Source organism: Urocitellus parryii, chromosome 6, assembly GCF_045843805.1.
Source record: "Urocitellus parryii isolate mUroPar1 chromosome 6, mUroPar1.hap1, whole genome shotgun sequence".
Taxonomy (NCBI): Eukaryota; Metazoa; Chordata; class Mammalia; order Rodentia; family Sciuridae; genus Urocitellus; species Urocitellus parryii.
The window spans coordinates 63,026,231-63,044,114 of record NC_135536.1 but is presented as its reverse complement, the minus strand read 5'-3'; the positions used below and the strand labels follow the sequence as shown (position 1 = coordinate 63,044,114).

The following is a 17,884-nucleotide window of genomic DNA, read 5'->3' as shown; positions in this document are numbered from 1 at the left end:
GTACTGGGGATTGAACTCAGGGGCATTCGACCACTGTGCCACATCCCCAGCCCTGTTTTGTATTTTATTTAGAGACAGAGTCTCACTGAGTTACTTACCAGCTCATCTTTGCTGAGGCTGGCTTTGAACTCACGATCCTCCTGTCTCAGCCTCCTGAGCTGTTGATTACAGGCATGCACCACCATGCCCAGCTTGTCAATGGACCTTTATTTTACTTATTTATATGAAGTGCTGAGAATCAAACCCGGTGCCTCACACATGCCAGGCAAGTGCTCTACCACTGAGTTACAGCCCCAGCCCTAGGGTTCACTCTTGGTGTTGTACATTCTGTGGATTTTGACAAATATGTAATGTCATGTAGCCACCATTGTAATATCATATAGAATAGTTTTGATGCCCTAAAGATCCTCCATGCTCCAGATATTCATCTCTCCCTCCCCAATAACCCCTGGCAATCTTTTTACTGTCTCCATAGTTTTGCCTTCTCCAGAATATCATACACTTGGAATTATATTCTATGTTGTTTTTTCAGATTGGCTTCTTTCATTTAGTAATATGCATTTAAGTTTCCTTCATGTCTTTTTATGGTTTGATAGCTCATTTCTTTTTAGTGCTGAATAATATTGTCTAAAGGACATCTCAGTTGCTTCCAAGTTTTGGCAATTATGAATAAAGCTGCTATAAACATCCATGCATAGGTTTTCTTGTGGACATACATTTTCAGCTCATTTGAATGAGTAACAAGGCATGTGATTGCTGGATCATATGGAAAGAGTATGTAAGTTTTGTAAGAAGCGGCTAAACTGTCTTCCAAAGTGGCTGTGCCACTTGGCATTTCCGTCAGAAGTGAATGAGAGTTCCTGTTGCTCCACACTTTGGCTAGTGTTCGGTGTTGCCAGTGTTTTGGATTGTGGCCCATTCTCATAGATGTGTTGTGTTATCTCATTGTTGTTTGAATTTGCATTTACTTAATGACATAATAATGTTGAACATCTTTGCATATGCTGATTTGCCACCTATAGATCTTTTTTGGTGTCAGTTAAGGTCTTTTGCTCTTTTTAAAAAATGGGGTATTCATTTTCATATTAAGGTTTTTAAAAAAGTATTTTTAATTGTAGATGAACACAATACCTTTATTGTATTTATTTATTTTTATGCAGTGCTGAGGATCGAACCCAGTGCCTCACACATGCAAGGCAAGCATTCTACCACTGAGCCACAACCCCAGACCTTCATATTGAGTTTTAAGAGTACTTTATGTATTTTGAATAACAGTCAATTATCAGATGTGTTTGCAAATATTTTCTCCCACTCTATGACTTGTCTTCTGAAAATCATACAGCCACTTTGGAAGATGGTTTAGCAGATTCTTACAAAACTGATATCCTTTTACCTTATCATCCAGCAATCACATTTCTTGACATTGTCTTTTACAGAGCAGGAATTTGTATTTTTAATGAAATCCAGTTCACTATTTATTTCATGAATCATGCCTTTGATGTTGTATCTAAAAACTCATTGCTATACCCAAGGTCATCCAGATTTTCACCTATGCTGTCCTTTAGGAGTTTTATACTTTTATTAATTTTTGTAAAAGGTTTAAAGGTTATGTCTAGATTATTTTTTTAATTTCTTGTTTCTTTCTTTCCTGTTTTTTTTTTTTTTTTTGCATGTGGATGTCCAGTTGTTGTGGGGACATTTATTGAAAAGACTGTCTTTGCTCCATTATATTACTTTTGCTCCTTTGTCATAGATAAGTTGACAATATTTATATGGGCCTATTTCTAGTCTCTTTATTCTGATCTATTGATTTGCCTGTTTTTTTTCCCAATACCACATGGTTTTAGGTGTCATAGGTCTTCCAGTTCTTCTCTACTTTGTTCTCCTTCAATATTGAGTTGGGTATTCTGAGTCGCATACCTATTCATATAACATTTAGCATCAGTTTGCCAATATCCACAAAATGATGTGCTAGTATTTTGATGGGATTGTGTTGAATCTATAGATCAAGTAGGGAAGAAATGACACATGACAATATACAGTTTTCTTATCCATGAACATGGAATATCTCTCCATTCTTCTTCCATATTTTTCATTAGAGTTTTGTAGTTTTCCACATAAATCTTGTACATTTTTAAAATTTAGATCTAAGTATTTTATTTTTAGGGGATGCTAATATAAGTGGGTATATATTTTTAATTTTAAATTCCATTTATTCACTATTGGTATATTGGAAAGCAATCGACTGTTTTCATTTGTTTGGTATAGGGAATTGAATCCAAGTCTTTATACGTGCTAGGCAAATACTCTACCACTGCATTACATCCCTAGAATTTTTTATTTTATTTTGAGACAGGGTCTCACTATGTTGTGCAGGCTGACTCGAACTTGTGATCCTCCTCTCTCAGCTTCCCAAGTAGCTGGATTAAAGCTGTGTGCCATAATAACTGACAGCAATTGACTTGTATACATTAACTTTGTAACAATGCTACAATTGCTTATGAGTTCCAGGAATTTGTGTGTCAATTTTCCTGGATATCCTACAGAAATAATCATGTCATCTGTGAAAAACGATGGAGTTATTCTCTCTTTCCAATCTGCATGCTATTTATTTCTTTTTCTTGTCTTACCAATTATCTAGGCCTTCTGGAACTTTGTTGTAAAGCAGTAGTGAGAAGGAACATCCTTGCTTTATTACTGATCTTAGAGGAAATGCTTCTAGTTTATCACCATTAAATATGGTGTCAGCTATATGTTTTTTTGTAGATATTCTTAATCAAGTTGAGAAAATTCCCTTCTATTCCTAGTTTGCTGAGAGATTTTATTGTCAGCAAGTACTGGACTTTGTCAAATGATTTTTCTGCATATGTTAATATGATCATGTGGTCTTTCTTCTTGAGCCTGTTGATGTGATGGATTACATCAATTTATTTTCAAGCATTGAACTAACTGTGTGTACCTGGGGTAAATCCCACTTGGACATGTTGTATAATTCCTTTTATGCATCATTTGATTCAATTTGCCAATACTTTGTTGAGGATTTTTACATTGATGTGAGTGATGATATTGATTTGTATCCTCCTTTTCCTGTCATGTCTTTGTTGAGTTTTGGTACTAGGGTTATGCTAGCTTCATAAAATAAGTTAGAAAGTATTTCCCCTGCTTCTGTCTTCTGGAAGAGATTGTGGAAAACTGGCATAATTTCTCAAATTTTGGTGAGATTCACTAGGGGACTCATCTGGGTCTGGTATTTTCTGTTTTGGAAGATTATTAATTATTGATTCAATTTCCTCAACAGACATAGGTCTATTCAGATTGTCTGTTTCTTCTTGTGTGAATTTTGACAGATTCCTTTTAAGGAAGTGGTCCATTCATTTAGGTTATCAAATTTGTGGGCATAGAGTTGCTCATATATTCTATTATTATCATTTAAAAATTTTAGTTATACATGGACACAATCCCTTTATTTATTTATTTATTTTTATGCAGTGCTAAGGATTAAATCCAGTGCCTCACATGCTAGCCAAGTGCTCTTATCATTGAGCTACAACCCCAGTCCCTTATTTATTTATTTATTTATTTAGGGGTACTGGGGATTGAACTCAGGGGCATTCGACCACTGAGCCACATCCCCAGCCCTATTGTGTGTTTTATTTAGAGACAGGGTCTCACTAGGTTGCTTAGCGCTTTGCTGTTGCTGAGGCTGGCTTTGAACTTGCGATTCTCCTGTCTCAGCCTCCCATGCCGCTGGGATTATAGGCATGTGCCACCGTGCCTAGCCCCAGCCCCTTTTATTATCCTTTTAATGTCTATCTTGTCTGTAGTGATATCTCCTTTTCCCCAATTCTACTTCTGATATTAGTAATTTGTGTCTTTGCATTTTTTATTAATTAGCCCAGCTTATGGAGTTTATTGATCTTTTCAAAAACCCAGATTTTGGTTTTCTTGATTTCCTTTATTTATTTCCTATTTCCAATTTCACTGGGTTTTTTTATTTGTTTTTTAGGAAGGGGGATTGAACCCAGGGTCTTACACATGCTAAGCAATTATCCTACTATTGAGCTAGCTACATTCCCATTTATTTTTATTTTTTTGAGACAGGATCTCACCTTGTTGCCAGGCTGGCCTTGAACTTGTGATTCTCCTATCAAAGCTTCTGCTGGGATTACAGGTGTGCATCACCTTGCCCAGTTTTTCATTATCCTTCTGTCATTTATTTCTAGTGCAATTCCATTGTGGCTTAATAGAAAACATTGGATGATTTTCTATTCTTTTAAATTTGTTAAGGGCTATCTTATGGCCTATTTCTCATAGTTCTAGATGCCCGCAACACAGGTTTTATTCTGAGCCCTCTTCTATTGGTGTGTAGGCAGCTGCCATCTCACTGTGTGCTTCTTGTACAGACACAAGGAGAAAAAAAGAGCTAGCTCTGTAGTGTCTCTTGTGCAATCAGGAGAGTCCCACATAACTTCATCTAATCCTACTTACTTCCAAAAGATCATATATTTACACAGTGGAAATTAGTGCTACAAAATTCAACAAATAAATCTTTTAGAGAACTCCAACATTCAGTGCATAACAGATGCCAATTAAATCCAGTTGTTGAGTTAAACTATGTCTGTATAGACTTTTTACCTACTTCTCTGTCAATTTATGATGTCAGTTTATGATTTATGGTGTCAAAGTCTCTAATTATATTGGTGGATCCATTTATTGCCACTTTCAATTTTATCAGTCTTTTTCTCATGTACTATATTTTGATGCTCTGTTTTGGGAGCATACATATTAAATATTGCTATATCTTCACGGAGTATTGACCGCTTTATCATTACATAATGCCTCTTGCCTCTTACCCCCACTCCTGCAGTTCTGGGGATTAAACCCAGGGCCTTGTGCATGATAGATAAGCACTTTACCACTTAGCTACACCCCAGCCCATGTAATGCCTCTTTTTATTCTTGATGACTTTTCCAGCTTCTTTTTCAGAAGTCTGCTTTATCTGAAATTAGTATAGTTATTCCTACTTTCTTTTGATAACTGTTAGTATGGGTATATCTTTCTCCATCTTTTGCTTGTAATCAATACGTGTTTTTATATCTAAAGTGAGTTTCTTGAGCTGGGGATGTAGCTCACTCATAGAATGCTTGATTAACATGTATGAGGCCCTGGGTTCAATCCCCAGTTCTACCACCAAAAGAAAAGAAAAGAAAAGGATTAATTAATTTTAATCCATTAAAATGGATTCTTATGGACAATAGATATATTGAATATTTTTTTAATCCATTCTGATAATCTTTGCTTTTTAGTTGCTGTGTTTAGGTCTTTGACATATAAAGCGACATTCAATATAGTTGAATTGATATCTATCATATTTGTTCCTGTTTTCTGTTTATTACACTTGTTATTTATTCCTTTTTTCTATCCCCAGTACTGGGGATCAAATCCGGGGCCTCACTCATGCTGGGCAAGTGCTCTACCACTGAGCTACATCCTCAGCCCTATTTGTATCTATTTTGTCTTCCACACATTTTCTTACTTCTGTGATTTTAATTGTGTTTTCTTTTTTGCTCTTTCTAGTACGGGGGATTGATCGAGAGGTACTTTTACCATGAAGCTACATCTCCAGTCTTTGTTATTTTTTATTAATCACCGTTGCCCCAAACTGTGATCCTCCTGCCTCAGCTTCTCCAGTCACTGGGATTATGGGCATGCAACATCATGCCCAGCTTAATTGTGCATTTTATATGATTCAGTTTTTTTTCTAAAAAATTTCATTGTCAATGGACCTTTATTTTATCTATTTATTTTTACATGATACTGAGACTCAAACCCAGTGCCTCATATATGCTAGGCAAGCACTCTACCATTGAGCAACAGCCCAAGTCCATAATTCCATATTTTCTACTTTCTTAACACACCAATTTTACTTTTTAAAAATTAATGGTTACCCTAGAGTTTGAAATACACACTTACAACTAACCCAAGACCATTTTCAAACATCGCTCTTCCTAACTCCTCCCTCCCATCCCTTATAACATTTTTGTCATTCATTTCACTTATATGTAAGTGCATATAAGCATCTCTGATGCTCTTTATTAATATAGATCTGAGTTTCTGACCAGTATCATTTTCCTTTTCTCTGAAGAACTTTTTAAACATTTTTTGCAAAGCAGATCTACTAGCAAAAATCTATTTTCATTTGTCTAAGAAGATCTTTATTTTTCCTTTCTTAGCTGTAGATGGACACACTATCCTTTATTTATTTAGTTAGTTTTATGTGGTGCTGAGGATCGAACCCAGTGCCTCACACATGTGAGACAAGCGCTCTACCACTGAGCTAAAATCCCAACCCCTTTCCTTCACTTTTAAGGGATAATTTTTCAGGAGACAGAATTCTAGGTTGGCCTTTTTTTCTTTTCTCTCTCTCTCTCTCTCTCTCTCAATGCTTTAAACATTTCACTCCACACTCTTCTTGCTTGTATGGTTTCTGAGAAGTTCAAAGTCATTCTTATATTTATTCATCTTCACTCTTCTGTAGGTAAGGGGTGTGTGTGTGTGTGTGTGTGTGTGTGTGTGTGTGTGTGTGTGTGTGTTTTCTGGCTTCTTTGAAGATTTTTTCTTTGTCTTTGATTTTGTGAAGTTTGAATACGACATGGCTAGATGTAGTGAGGTTTTTCTTTTTTTGTCTTACATTTATCCACTTTTGTTCTCTGAGCTTCTTGGAACAGTGGTTTGGTTTCTGATAATAATTTGGGGAAATTCTCAGTATTTATTGCTTCAAACATTGCTTCTGTTCCTTCTGTTTTTTTCTCCTTCTGGTATTCCCATTACACATATATTACACTTTTTGCAGATGTCCCACAATTTTTAGATGTTCTGTTTTTTTTCCTCTAGTCTTTTTTCTCTTTTCTTTTGAGTTTGGGGAGTTTCTACTCTCAAGCACAAAAGTTCTTTCTTCAGCTGTGTCCAGTTTACTAATGATTTCATCAACGAATTCATCATTCTGTCATAGTGTTTTTGATCTCTTGCATTTAAAAAAATCTTTCTTAGAATTTCCAATTTCTACTTACTTTATCCATCCATTTTCCATGTCTGTTTTTCCCATTAAAGCCTTAGCATATTAATCTTGGATTTTAAAAAGATTTTTTTTAGTTATACATGGACACAATGTCTTTATTTCATTTATTTATTTTTATGTGGTGCTAAGGATCGAACCTAGGGTCTCACACTTGAGAGGCACACCCTCTACCGCTGAGCCACAACCCCAGCCCCATGTTTTTGTTTTTAATTAGGGGTCTGATAATTCTACATTTCTACTATATCCAGCTCTGACTCTGATTCTTATTCAGTCTTTTGCAACTGTGTTTTGCCTTTTAGTATGCCTTGCAATTGTTTGTTGAATGCCAGACATAGTGTGCTAAGGAAAAGGAACTGTGGTACATAGGCTTTTGTGGTGCAGTGGTCAGGTGTGTGTGTGTGTGTGGGAGCAGTCTATAGTCCTGTGATTAGGTTTCATTCCTTTAATGAGGCTGATCCCCTGTATTGTGGATGTCACAAGTGTTTCTCAGTGTCTACCCTGCACCTCCAGCCTCTTAGATGGGACAAGATGACTATAGTGAGCTGGACTTGGGAATTTTCTTCCTTCAGATAGGTGAGGCTCTGATGCAATTCCAGCAGGTCAGACTCTAGTAAAATCATTTCCCCTTGAGCACAGGACTTGTTAGGAAGAATAGAATAATTTTTTATTTGCTATATTACATTCAAATATATTATTAAAATCAATTTCACCTCTTAAAAAAGAGAATAGAATGCTTTGTTGTATTTCAACATTTCTCTTGCTGCAAACATCATGTTATTTTTCTTCTAATATTCCCTGTAAAATTTGGTAGAGTTATTGGAGATAAAACTCACAAAAGTGTGCAGGGAGCCCTAAGTCGGGAGCCTGATGGGGTTTTTAACACTAAAACGTGTCCATATGAAGCCTTCAGCAATTCATCAGCTACAGTTCAGGTTTTCCTACCTCTGTATTGGTTCCCAGTGAGTTTTTTGCTGATGTGTTTCTGCTCTGTTCCTGTGGTTTTCTCCAATTTCGGGTTTAGTAGTTCACTCCGTGACATCATTCCTCTGAAAGATCTAAGAAGAGAGGCTGATTTTTCAGTTTATCTTTTTATGTATTTGATGGAGTAGCAACTTCTAAGTTCCTTGCATTCTGGACTGGAAACTAGAATTGCCCAGTTGTCTTTCCTTTTCCTCTTTAACAGTGCATACAGCTTCTTTCCTAGTGATGGAAATCATGCTCTTGTAGAAAACTTGGAAAACATGAATTTATCCTTAGTCCCACAATTGATGGATAATTATTGTCAGCTTTTAGTGTTTTGCATTTGTCTATTTTCTACTATGTCGTCTTCTTCTTCTCATTCTTCTCCTCTTCCTCCCTCCTACCCTTCTTCTTCCTTATTCTTCTTTTCTTTTTTGTGGTGCAGAGGATTGAATCAAGGGTCTCATGCATGCTAAACTCAAACTCTACTACTGAGCTACTCTTCCTGCTGTATGTATTATTTTTATATTTTAAACATAATGAGGAGGATGCCAGATATTCAGTTTATGGCCTACTTTTTCATTATGCCTGTTATCATAACTTCATTAATATTATACCTTTGCCATGCCATTTAATATTCCTTGAAAATATTGATTTTAATGGCTCAGTACCGATTCATCCTATGTGACACTTCATATCTCCTATTTTTGAACATTTTAGGCCATTTACACAATTATAAATTATGCCACAATGAATCCTTGTACATAGATCTTGTTTTACTTTTCTAATTATTTCCTTAGGATAGATTACAATTCAGTAAAATTACTAAGTAAAAAGACAAGAACTTTAATGGCTCTTGGTGCACATTGCCAAATGCTTTCCAAAAAATATGTACCAATTTATATTCCCATCAGCAGTGTATGGCTATTTCCATTTTGAGTCCCTCCTTCATCTTTTACTAGCTGTATGACTTTGAACAAATTAGGTAACAGCTTGTTCCTGTGTTTTTCCCATCTGTAAATTGACAACAGTAATACTCATACTTGTTTTGAGTATTAAATAACTTAATGCACGTAATGTGCTTAGAGCAGTAAGTTCACAGTAAATTCTAGGCATTGTTTTATTGTTTTTTTTTTTAATTTACTTCTTTAATGGTAGTTGGACACAATACCTTTATTTTGTTTATTTATTTTTATGTGGTGCCGAGGATCAAACCCAGGGCCTCCCACATGCTAGGCAAGCGTTCTACCACAACCCCAGCCCTCTAGGCATTGTTATCATGTATCAACATCTATGTTTGAAGTCCCTTTTCTGTTCTTTTGAGTAGATGTCCATTCTTTTTCTTTTTTCAGTGTTGAGGATTGAACCCAGGGAGATTTTACCATGGAGCTCCATCCCTAGCCCAGCCCCTTTTAATTTTTTATTTTTGAGTCAGAGGCTCTCTAAATGACCTAGGCTGGTCTCAAAACTTGCAATCCTTCTGCCTCAGCCTCCTAAGGAGCTGGGCTCACAGGTATGCACAATAGTTCCCGGCAATCACTGTCTACTCTTGAAAAGATACTCCACAGTTTGAATGTATTATACTAATCAATACTTATTAAACACGTACTATGGTGCAAGCAAATTGTATGGATGAGTTCATGCAATCCTCGCATTGACCTAAGAGGCCTCATTTCAGAGGATGCTGCCTGTTCTTCCCTTCTCTCTGCACTAGATCATAAGGCAGTTCAGGCCTCACTCCCTAATTTTTTGTGCCCTAAGTTGATCCCTCCAGCCCCTTCTCTCTATTGAGTTCCATTCCCTTCTACTCAGCCATTAATTTTACATCTCCAGACATATGTCCAAAGAGACCACAAACACAGAGTGTCGAAGACCAAATCCATGATCTTCCCCAGCAGAGCTGGCAGGCTTCTGGTACTTCCTGTCTCAGGGAATGCACAACAATTAACAGATTGTGCAGGTCAGACACTTGGTGTCATGCTGTACCCTGTCCTCCCTCCCTCCTCCCTTCTCCACCTCACTCCCTAATTCTGCTAGAGTTATCCTCCCCCCAGGCCTGGAATTCACTCACCAGGCCACTTTCATCTCACTGCTGAGCTCTGTACCCACTAGGTACTAGGTCTTGGCTTGGACTAATGCACTGGGCTCCTTAGACTCTTTCCTCCATGTTGCAGCCAAAATCACTGTTTAAATGGAAATTAGGTCATGTTACCGACCATCTTCTCCTGCTTCCTGCTCAAAACCTTCATTGCTGCTGCTTCTTATTCTTTAAAGACTTTCCTGTCTTTTTTAAAAATATGTATTTTACTTGTTGATGGACCCTTATCTTATATATTTATATGCGGTTCTGAGAATCGAACCCAGTGCCTCACTCATGCTGGGCAAGCACTCTACCACTGAGCCACAACCCCAGCCCCTTCATTGCTTCATCTTCCTTAAGAGAAAAGGCCAAAATTCTCAGCATAGTCCAAGGTCCTGCATGGTCTAGAGTCTGTCAGCCCCTCCAGCCTCTTTCCACTGTGTTTACTCTCACTCTGGGCCCGGCCTTATGGGCCTCCCTTCATTTTTTCTCACAGGGTCTTTGCATATACCGTTCCTTCTGCCTGGAATGCTCTTCTCTCTCTCTCCTATTTATTCACCTTGGTCAGTCGGTTTAAGAATCACCTGATCGTCCTCTCCCCTGACCTACTCCCACTTTGGACAGCTTTCCATAGAACTGGGTCCTGGTCCTGCATACCATGTCTTTTGGTCAGACTCTAATGTGTCTGATTCTTTTAGTAATATTTGGGTTTTGCATCTGATCTAAAATCTTGCTCTAATTTTATTAACAGCTGTACAAGATGATAAACTCCATGTGAGCATCTCCTTATCCTCAGTGCTCAGCCTGGCAGGTATTTGACACATATGAAGCGCTCAATATATATGTATAGCATCGATAAATAGAAATAGAAGGTTAAATTTTCACCGGGATTTTTGTTGGAATCCCTTTGAGCCTGTAAATTATTTGCAAAGCATCTTTACTGTATTAATTCTTCCTAATTAGGAGCCTATGTCACAGCGTTCTTTCCAAGAGTATAATTAGTTCTACGGAGGACTAGAAATCATGTCCTGTGAAGCACAGCAAAGAGGAATTGTTTGGCTTGAGGAGAGGGAACTCGGGAACATAAAAGCTCTTTTAAATACTTGAAGGGAAAAGAAATTAGTCTTGTTCTATGGTCCCAATGGGGTGAGAAGTCAGACACATTGAAGAAGTTGGGAGGCAGATAAATCTTGGCTCAAATGAAACTGGTAAGTGAAATGGCCTGTCCCCTTCTCTAGGTATGCTGGAGCAACATGAAATGGTCAGGTGTAAGCTGCTGCCCTTGACCTTGGCAAGGGACTGTCCACTAGCTCTTATTCTGTTTGGCAAGAGGTTGTCAGCTAGCTCTTACCTTCTGGTCTGGGATCCACAGCTTCATAGCTGAGGAGAGAGGCTGTGAGGAGGAAGACGTGACTGAGACGGAGAAAGGTCAGGGGTCCAGTAGCTGCTGAAGGGAGGGAAAGTTTGGGCAAAGGACAGATATGGCTTAAGGGGTTTTGGAGAGGACATTTTGTTGTATAAATGAGGTGTAACTCTCACTGCAGTCCCACCAAGATTTCAACAAAATCTATCATTTATTAATGCACTTATATTTGTGGCTTTCAGAGAATGACAGTCCTGAGCCTGCCAGGGGGTAGAGTTTGTAAGAAAGATCTTTTTATCAGTCTGTTCAAAGGTGAAATGGCCTATAATCCCAGCAACTCCAGAGGCTGAGGCAGGAGTATTGTGAGTTCAAAGCCAGCCTCAGCAACTTGGCAAGGCTCTAAGCAACTCAGTGGGATTCTGTCTCTAAATAAGATACAAACAAGAAAGGCTGGGGATGTGGCTCAGTGGTTAAGTGCCTTTGAGTTCAATCCTTGGTACCAAAAAAAAAAAAAAAAAAAAAAAAAGGAGGCTGTCTAAAAAAGGGGCAAATTTCTTATCATGAGTGATTTCCTGGGGCTGGGGATGTGGCTCAAGCGTAGCACGCTCGCCTGGCATGCGTGCGGCCCGGGTTCGATCCTCAGTACCATACACAAACAAAGATGTTGTGTCTGCCAAAAAACTAAAAATAAATAAATAAATAAAATTCTCTCTCTCTCTCTCTCTAAAAAAAAAAAGAGAGTGATTTCCTGTCACTCAAGTGGAGGTTGGCCAGAAAACCAAGCAGGGGATTTAACCATCTGAGGAAGACTGAATTTCCTGTAAAGTTGTTTTGACCCTGAGGGCTCTGATTCATAGGCACCCTTCCTCTGGCCCTTTCACACAGCAGTGAACACTGCCTGGGCCCAGGTAGTTACTGACTCAGGTTAGAAAAGGCATCACATTGCATATGCCTGGGGCTACAGAGGGAGGGAGGAAAGAAGAAAAGCTAAATGATCCTTTTGCCTTATTGTTTCTTGGTGAATTGATTTCACTTTCTGGTTGTTGGAGGCATAGCTGGGGCCTACAGGCATCATGAGGCACTTGAGTGCTAGGGAGGGAGGAATGGGGCTTTAATCATTTACCCTCCCCATTTTCAACGACATGAAGATATCCTAGCATAATATTAGGTAAGGGGAAATATTTGCAAGTAGAGTTTTAAAGAAAGGGGCTTTCCAGGGAAGGACAAGCTGAGGTTGTGAGGTGGGGTCCTCTAGCTGGATCCTGGGTGGGATTTGTTGGTGGGGGGCGGGTACCAGGGATTGAACTCAGGGACACTCAACCACTGAGCCACATCCCCAGCCCTATTTTGTACTTAATTTAGAGACAGGGTCTCACTGAGTTGCTTAGCTCCTCACTTTTGCTGAGGCTGGCTTTGAACTTACAATCCTCCTACCTCAGCCTCCAGACTGGATGATCATTTTTGAAGTAGCAGAAGTTTTGGAACCTATAAGAACCAGGTGCCCTTGTGGGTTTTTCCCCCCAGTGATGTTTGCAGCTTGAAATCTCCCAGGTCTCTTCCATAGCAGGCAGAGGCCATCAGAGAGGGAATCAGTTAGGTTTGTCACATCTGAGGCCAGAGAGGTTTTTCATCATGAGTCATATTGTGTCACTACTGAGGATTTATTAAAAATAAGGGGGAGGGGCATCAAACTTCTTTGAAGCACTGAATTTTACTTTTATTAAAAAGGGAGGGTCTACATGAATAATTTTTTAATGTATTTACATGGTGTCTGTATACAGCATGTTGTGTATATATATATATACATACACCCAGGCGAGGCTATGGCTACTGCCCCAAAACACAACCCCAAAACATCAGCAGCCTTTAACAGCACATCTGTATTTCTCACTCAGCTACGTGCGTCAGCTGGAGGCTCTGCTCCATGGGTCCTCACTCCTAAGGACCCAGGTTAAGGGAGCCCCCACCATTTGCAGTGACACCAGGTGCCAGGGGGAAGGAAACAGCATGTCATGCACTGTACCTTAAAGGCATCTGCCTGAACATGACACACTTCTGCTCACAGTCCATTGGCCTTAGCCAGTCCTGTGGGCTCGCCTGACTGTAGCAGGTATGCTGCAGCTATGCATGTGCCCAGGAGGAGCATCAGAAAACCAGTAAGCAGCCTAGGTGACATCTGGCAAACTGAGGTCAGTTGGAAACCTGTGCTCCACACCAGAAGTGCTGTTAATGGTTCAGTGGGAAAGGAATGACAACTGTCCGTAACGTATTTAGGAATTGAGGTCAAGTGGTCTGGAATCAGACTCTTTCCTTCTCTACATCTTCTCAAAGCCAACGGCCACTTCTCCCTCTAGGCAGCCCCACCCCCTGGGAGAGTTTCCCTTATACTTGAGAATAAAACCCCCAGGTGAAAATGAGCTTGTAAATTGGAGCTATAAGATGAGAAATTGGATGTAGAAATAATATCCTCCCAGGTTACAAAACATGGAGGAACAAAGCAATTGTCACAAAAGTCCTTCAAGCCGGACTTCACATACAGTGTACCCCACAATTTATCACCTGCCATGGAACCCCAGAAAAACATCTGTGGGGAACTCATACTTGATGGGTAAACACTCGGGCTTGCAGACTTTCTTGAAGGAACTTATCTGGTCCCCTGGGACCTGTCCTGGGTTGTCTAGCTCCCCAGCCCTTGGCACTAAACAGAGGAACGCTATAGGCACCTGGCTCAGATGCCTCAGGAAAAAAAGAGTCTTTATTCTCTGACTTTGGAGTTGGGAGTGGCTTTTCTATGTCACTTCTAACTCACATCTGCATAGAAATGGAAATGCGTACTCCCCACTTTTCCCCTCTAGTCTCAAGGGTCAGCCAACCTCATCTTAGGGTATTCATGACTGGAACTCCCCACAGAGCAGACATCCAAAATTATAATCATATCTGTATGGACAGGACACACTCTCGGCTCATTTCCAAACCCCACCTTCAGCTTGCTAACTTTTCATAGGCCAAGTTCACCAAAGATTTGGGATGGTTAAGTCTGTGTGTCATTGGGTGGGGACAGGGCTCCTCAGAGCTTAAATACAAGCCTGGTGTAGCCTAGGTCCCAGACTTAGTTAAATTCCAGAAGGTCCCCTGGGTTAGGGTGGGGCCTTCCGACCTCAGAGGTCCCTTGCCCACTGTGACCCTTCTCTTTCTCTCTGGTTCTCTTCAGGAGCTTGAGCGTCTGAACCAGGTGCTGGAAGCCGAGAAGCAGCAGTTTGAGGAGGTGGTACAGGAGCTGAGAGTGGAGCAGGAGCAGATCAAGAGGTGGTGGTGGTGCCCAGGAGGGGCTGGGAAGGGGTAGCCCTGGCTTAGGGCAGGCAGAGCCATGTTTGGCCCAGCCTGGAGAGGTCTCCACTCAGGAGACACCTTCACACATGAGACACCTTTGCTGACTTGGTTTGGGTTTCTCTTCCCAATGCTCCAGGACTTGGGTATGCCCAGAGGATGCTATAGATGCTTTTGCCTATTGATAATGACCTTTTTGCAATGCTGTGAATTGAAGCAGGAGGCATGAGTGAGGGCAGAGAGGCCTTCCTCTAGCCACCACAAATGCCCCTACTCCAGCTGTCAGGGACAAGCTGGCCAAGCCTATGGGTGCTACTATCCAAGACCCTCAGTGCTCTTACACTTTGGCTAATGATATCATTTGGGATCTTTAGTCTCATATATCATTTGCAAATATAGTTTCACATTGTGATCTCATGAAGGTTGGGCCCCCAAATCTATATTTTTTCAAAAAGCACTCCTTTAAGATGTAGCCCAACCAGGAATTTGGAGACTCCTGCTCTGGGTAGTATTGATAGTAGTGGTCATCATTGTCATCTTCACTGTTGATCATCAGACCAGAAAAATTTTTCTTGCAACATCTTTTTTTTTTAATTTTTTTTTAGTGAGAGAGGAGAGAGAGAGGAAAGAGAGAGAATTTTTAATATTTATTTTTTAGTTCTCGGCGGACACAACATCTTTGTTGGTATGTGGTGCTGAGGATCGAACCCGGGCCGCACGCATACCAGGCGAGCGCGCTACCGCTTGAGCTACATCCCCAGCCCCTTGCAACATCTTTGTAAAAGGAAATCAAAGCCAGACACAGTGGCACACACCTGTAATCCCAGCTACTCAGGAGGATCACAAGCCCAGCCTCAGCAACTTAGCAAGACCTTGTCTCAGAATAAAAAAAAAATAAAAATAAAAAGGGCTGGGAATGTAGCTCAGTGGTAGAGTGCCCCTGGTTTTGATCTCTAGTCCCACAAAAATAAATAAATAAATAAATAAAAAGAAATCAGTGACATATTTTAGGGAGGGAGAAACTCAAGAGAATCTTATCAAGTAAAAAGCCAAGCACTTCCTCAGCTTCTAGAATTTTACTAGACACTGGAATAGAAAATAAGCTTCCTTCCTTGAAAATCTTGTGATCTGATGGTTGGAAAAGCCAGACTGAAGCTGGGAACATTAACACAATGACACAGTAAGGTGCCAGAAAGCATAAGGTGGATTTCCTGTGTCATGGGAACTAAAGTACGTGTGAGCTTTGTGGGCTTGTTGGAGGTTAGATGGTGCTGGGCCTTGAAAGGATTTGGAAAACTGAGCAGAAGAAGTGAAAGATACTCCGAGCAGGAGGAGGGGAAACTGGTGTAAAAGTCTGTGCTGGCCAAGGCTTGTTCAGAGTTCATCACCCCAGAGAGGGGCCTTAGCCATGTCCCATGTCACAGTATGGGTTCTGGCAGGTACTGTCCAGGGAAGCTGGGGGTGGGTGGCTGAGCCCTTTGGTTTCTCCAGTGCTTCTCTGTGCCCTAGGGATAGCCCTAGGTTTATCCCACCTGACTGATGCCCGTGTACCCGGATCAAGTGACTCCAAGCCTCTCTGGCTGAGCTCTCCTCTCAGCCCCAGGCTGTGCAGCTGCTTTTGGAACCCAGGATTGCAGAGGGACTGTCCATCCAAGGGCTCTTCTGAGCCATATCTCGGGGTGCAGCAGAAGCGTTTCTGTGTGCAGAGGTTGGGAGAGGTGGGCACTGCCGTATCCAGCCCTCTGTCCCCACAGGGAGCTAGAACTGACTGCAAGATGCCTCAAGGGTGTGGAACAAGAGAAAAAGGAACTGAGGCACCTCACGGAGTCCTTACAGCAGACACTGGAGGTAAGGGGCCACTGTTGGTGGTTTCTGGAGGTGAGCTGGTTGTTTAAGCTATGCGATGCTGATTTTTCCAACAGTATTTGTGTGTGTGTGCGTGGGTGGGGTATACCCACTAGGGGACTGGGCAGGGAGGGGCACTGATCTAAAGGGTCTCCAGCCAGTATAGGAAGCCCAAAGTAGGAATTGGTTTTTTCCCCAGACCCAGAGGGCAAATTCCAACTTGACCTTGCAATGACCATGATCTCAAGAAATCCACTTTCTCCACTGCTGGAGGATCAATTAGGACAGTGGAGTCACCCACCACATCCTTGTTGTGGCTCACTCACTTAGCTGCTCCTGAGTGAAATTGAGCATGAAAGGAAATTGGCTGGCAGGTCACCTTCATCTGATACCACAAGAAACTGTGAGGGGAAGGGGAAGTGGCTTGTGTCAAGGACAAAGTGCAAAGTCCTTAGCCTGGTGTGCAATTGCTCCAGCCTCTCCTCCTCCACTGCCCCACCCTCGCTCTCTGCTACCCCTCCCCACCCCAGAGATACCCCAACCCCTGCTCCAATCCCTGAGCTCATGTGCCAGAGAAAGATAAGCTCTTTCATCCTTCATACCTTGGCCCTACTGTTCCTTCTACACAGAAGATCTTTCCCACCTCTTCTCTAAGATTCAGTTCAAGTATCTTCTTCATCATCTTTCCCTGATTCTCCTTCTGACCACAGCATTTTGCACATCTGTTAGGGAATGAACCCTCTAGGCCGTGTATTCCAAACAGTGAACTCCATTAGACCTTGTCTGAATAGCCTCCCCAGGATGAGCATCTGGAGCAAAGCTGGCCTAGGGTGTGTGACCCGTATGTGTTTACTGAATCCATGAATTGCCTTGAAGGCTGCAAGGATTGTAGTCCCTCTTGACTGACTGGAGCTTTGTGTGTGGTGTTTATTTTTCTTTCCCCGCTTCACATTATGGCAGGTGGTTCCCATGGATAATCAACTTCAGAAATTCTGTGTAGTGTAAAATCCCAGCTGATGAATGCAGAGACCATCTAAATCTGCTCTTGGGCTTGCCCTATTAGATATTTTTCACATGAACCCAATACATTTCCTCTTTAGATGCTTGAGGACAAGGACACCCCCCCCCCAGAAAGTCATGGTGCCCTTGAGCCTTGAGATCAGGTTCTAGTAGGTGCCATCTATGCTGGAAGCCACACTGAGTTGAGGAGTATCTTGACCCTCCTGATTGA

The 17,884-nt window shown here is 41.0% G+C and overlaps 1 protein-coding gene across 1 annotated transcript in view; it reads left to right on the top strand.

Moving 5' to 3' along the window:
• The window catches only part of Plekhd1 (pleckstrin homology and coiled-coil domain containing D1), a 37,585-nt gene that overhangs the window by 15,659 nt on the left and 4,042 nt on the right, over positions 1–17,884 (top strand). The window contains exons 7-8 of the mRNA XM_026385207.2: positions 14,693–14,787; positions 16,563–16,656. Coding sequence (XP_026240992.1) covers positions 14,693–14,787; positions 16,563–16,656 — 189 coding nt within the window. The remainder of the gene's footprint in view (positions 1–14,692; positions 14,788–16,562; positions 16,657–17,884) is intronic.